This window comes from Amphimedon queenslandica, unplaced genomic scaffold, assembly GCF_000090795.2.
Source record: "Amphimedon queenslandica unplaced genomic scaffold, v1.1 AMPQUscaffold_5819_Cont22219, whole genome shotgun sequence".
NCBI lineage: Eukaryota > Metazoa > Porifera > Demospongiae > Haplosclerida > Niphatidae > Amphimedon > Amphimedon queenslandica.
The window spans coordinates 1-1,750 of record NW_003553886.1 but is presented as its reverse complement, the minus strand read 5'-3'; the positions used below and the strand labels follow the sequence as shown (position 1 = coordinate 1,750).

Here is a 1,750-nt window from a genome sequence, read left to right as displayed (position 1 = left end):
ACATCTTACGCATGGCATCTACAAATAATAACAATAATAATAACAATAATAATAACAACATAAGTACATGTACATGCATTTAAATATAATATAGCCTATAGCTTTGGGTATTTTTCAGATTATGGGTGTTTTCTTTAAAATGATCGTAACTTGAAAAATTGAAGTCAGAATCACCTCAAATTAATATCTATCAGAAAATGTAATAAAAATTTGGGGTCATTTTGGAGCCATTTTTTTAGAAAAAAAGATAGCTTTGGGTATTTTTGGGAATGGCCGTCCCTTTTAACTGAGACCATGTACTATAGTACAGTGACTTTTAGTTGACTTTTGAGTACTTTAGCTTACCAAATTGTTTGTCAATATTATTAATTCTATCAGTGGCTTCTCTTTGAATCCTAGTGTCCATCTTCTTCAGTCCGTCTTGTACCGTCTGAACTCGTGCAGCCAAATCTCCAGCTACTTTCACAGCTGCAGAAGTATCTTTTAATTCCTTATCCATTTTTGTTATCTTTTCTTCCAATTGTTTTATCTTATTATTGATATTATTCTCCAGCTGCTTCAGGTCAGCTTTAAACTTCTTCTCATTCTCAAAAGTGACTTGCTTTTTTGATTCGTCTATCCTTACATTTAAATCTTTAACTACCTCCTGCTTAGCTTCGACTAGTTCTCTTTTGGACTCTTCCTTCTCTTCTTCCATTCTTTTATGTACATTCTCTAAACCTTCCTTTCCATCTTTCTTAACAGCTGCAATTTGATTTTCGTTACGCTTCATGTTTTGCTCCATTTCGTCTACTCTTTCTGTCATTTCTTTATGACTCTCTATAAATCTGTTATCACTGTCTCCATTTTTTTCCCGATTTGCAGCAATTTCTTTCCCTAATTCTTTTGCATTATCAGCAATTTTTGTCTCCAATTCTTTTATACCGTTGGCCATCTTTGTTTCCATTTTTTCCCTGTCCTCATCCATCTTCTCTTTCATTTCTTTAATGATTCGATCCTTTTCTTCAAGTGATTCTCTCTGACGGGTGATGTCCTTATGTTGTGCCTCACATTGTCTCTCAAGCGCTTCAACTTTTTTCAACAGGACAAGTTCCAGCGGTCGATGGTCACACTCATCCTGTTCATGAAACCTTATATCTTTACGTGCATATTTCCGGCCACAGTCCCATTTACATTCCTCAAGGACGTATTGACACTCCTTCTTTAGGTGTCGATCTTTAATATGACGTAGCTCACCAATCCATTGACAGCCCTCCTCCCTTTGAGTGCAGTGCACTTTGAGTGACAATATCTTCCTCAAGTGGTCTTTGTCTATTAACATTTTAAACTCTTCTACCCTGCATATAGGACAGGGCCTTCCAGCATGTTTTTCTCTGTCAATACAGGATAAACAGAATTTAGCTCCACAGCAATCGATTATCTGTGGCTGTCGACAAGGCAGGAAACAGATTGGACACGTTAGGTCCTTTGGAGGCTCCTCAACGTATGTATAATCGTATCCTCCAGCCTCAGGTAGCGACTGACAAGCGGCTTCATCATCACCACCTTCCGCCATTTTGTTGTAGGAGTGGCTAAAACTCACGTGATCAGTCGTAGATATTAGAGTTAAAAGGAAACATTGACATTTCCTTTTAACTCTAATATCTATGATCAGTCATAGGATCAATCTATGGATCAATATCTATGGATCAGGTAATAGATACTCTACTACTATCCATGGGATCAGTGATTATTTTTAACCACGCCTACT

At 37.0% G+C, this 1,750-nt stretch overlaps 1 protein-coding gene across 1 annotated transcript; it reads right to left on the bottom strand.

Moving 5' to 3' along the window:
* Positions 1 to 316: 316 nt before the first annotated feature.
* On the bottom strand, positions 317 to 1,557 carry LOC105316041 (tripartite motif-containing protein 5-like). Its single transcript, XM_011410836.2, has one exon. The coding sequence runs from the start codon at positions 1,553 to 1,555 to the stop codon at positions 317 to 319; it is 1,239 nt and encodes a 412-aa protein (XP_011409138.1). The 5' UTR covers positions 1,556 to 1,557.
* Between the last annotated feature and the right edge of the window lie 193 nt (positions 1,558 to 1,750).

What these genes read in the sequence shown, in the direction of transcription:
- LOC105316041 (XM_011410836.2), bottom strand. Translation starts at nt 1,555, where the DNA reads ATGGCGGAAGGTGGTGATGATGAAGCCGCTTGTCAGTCGCTACCTGAG.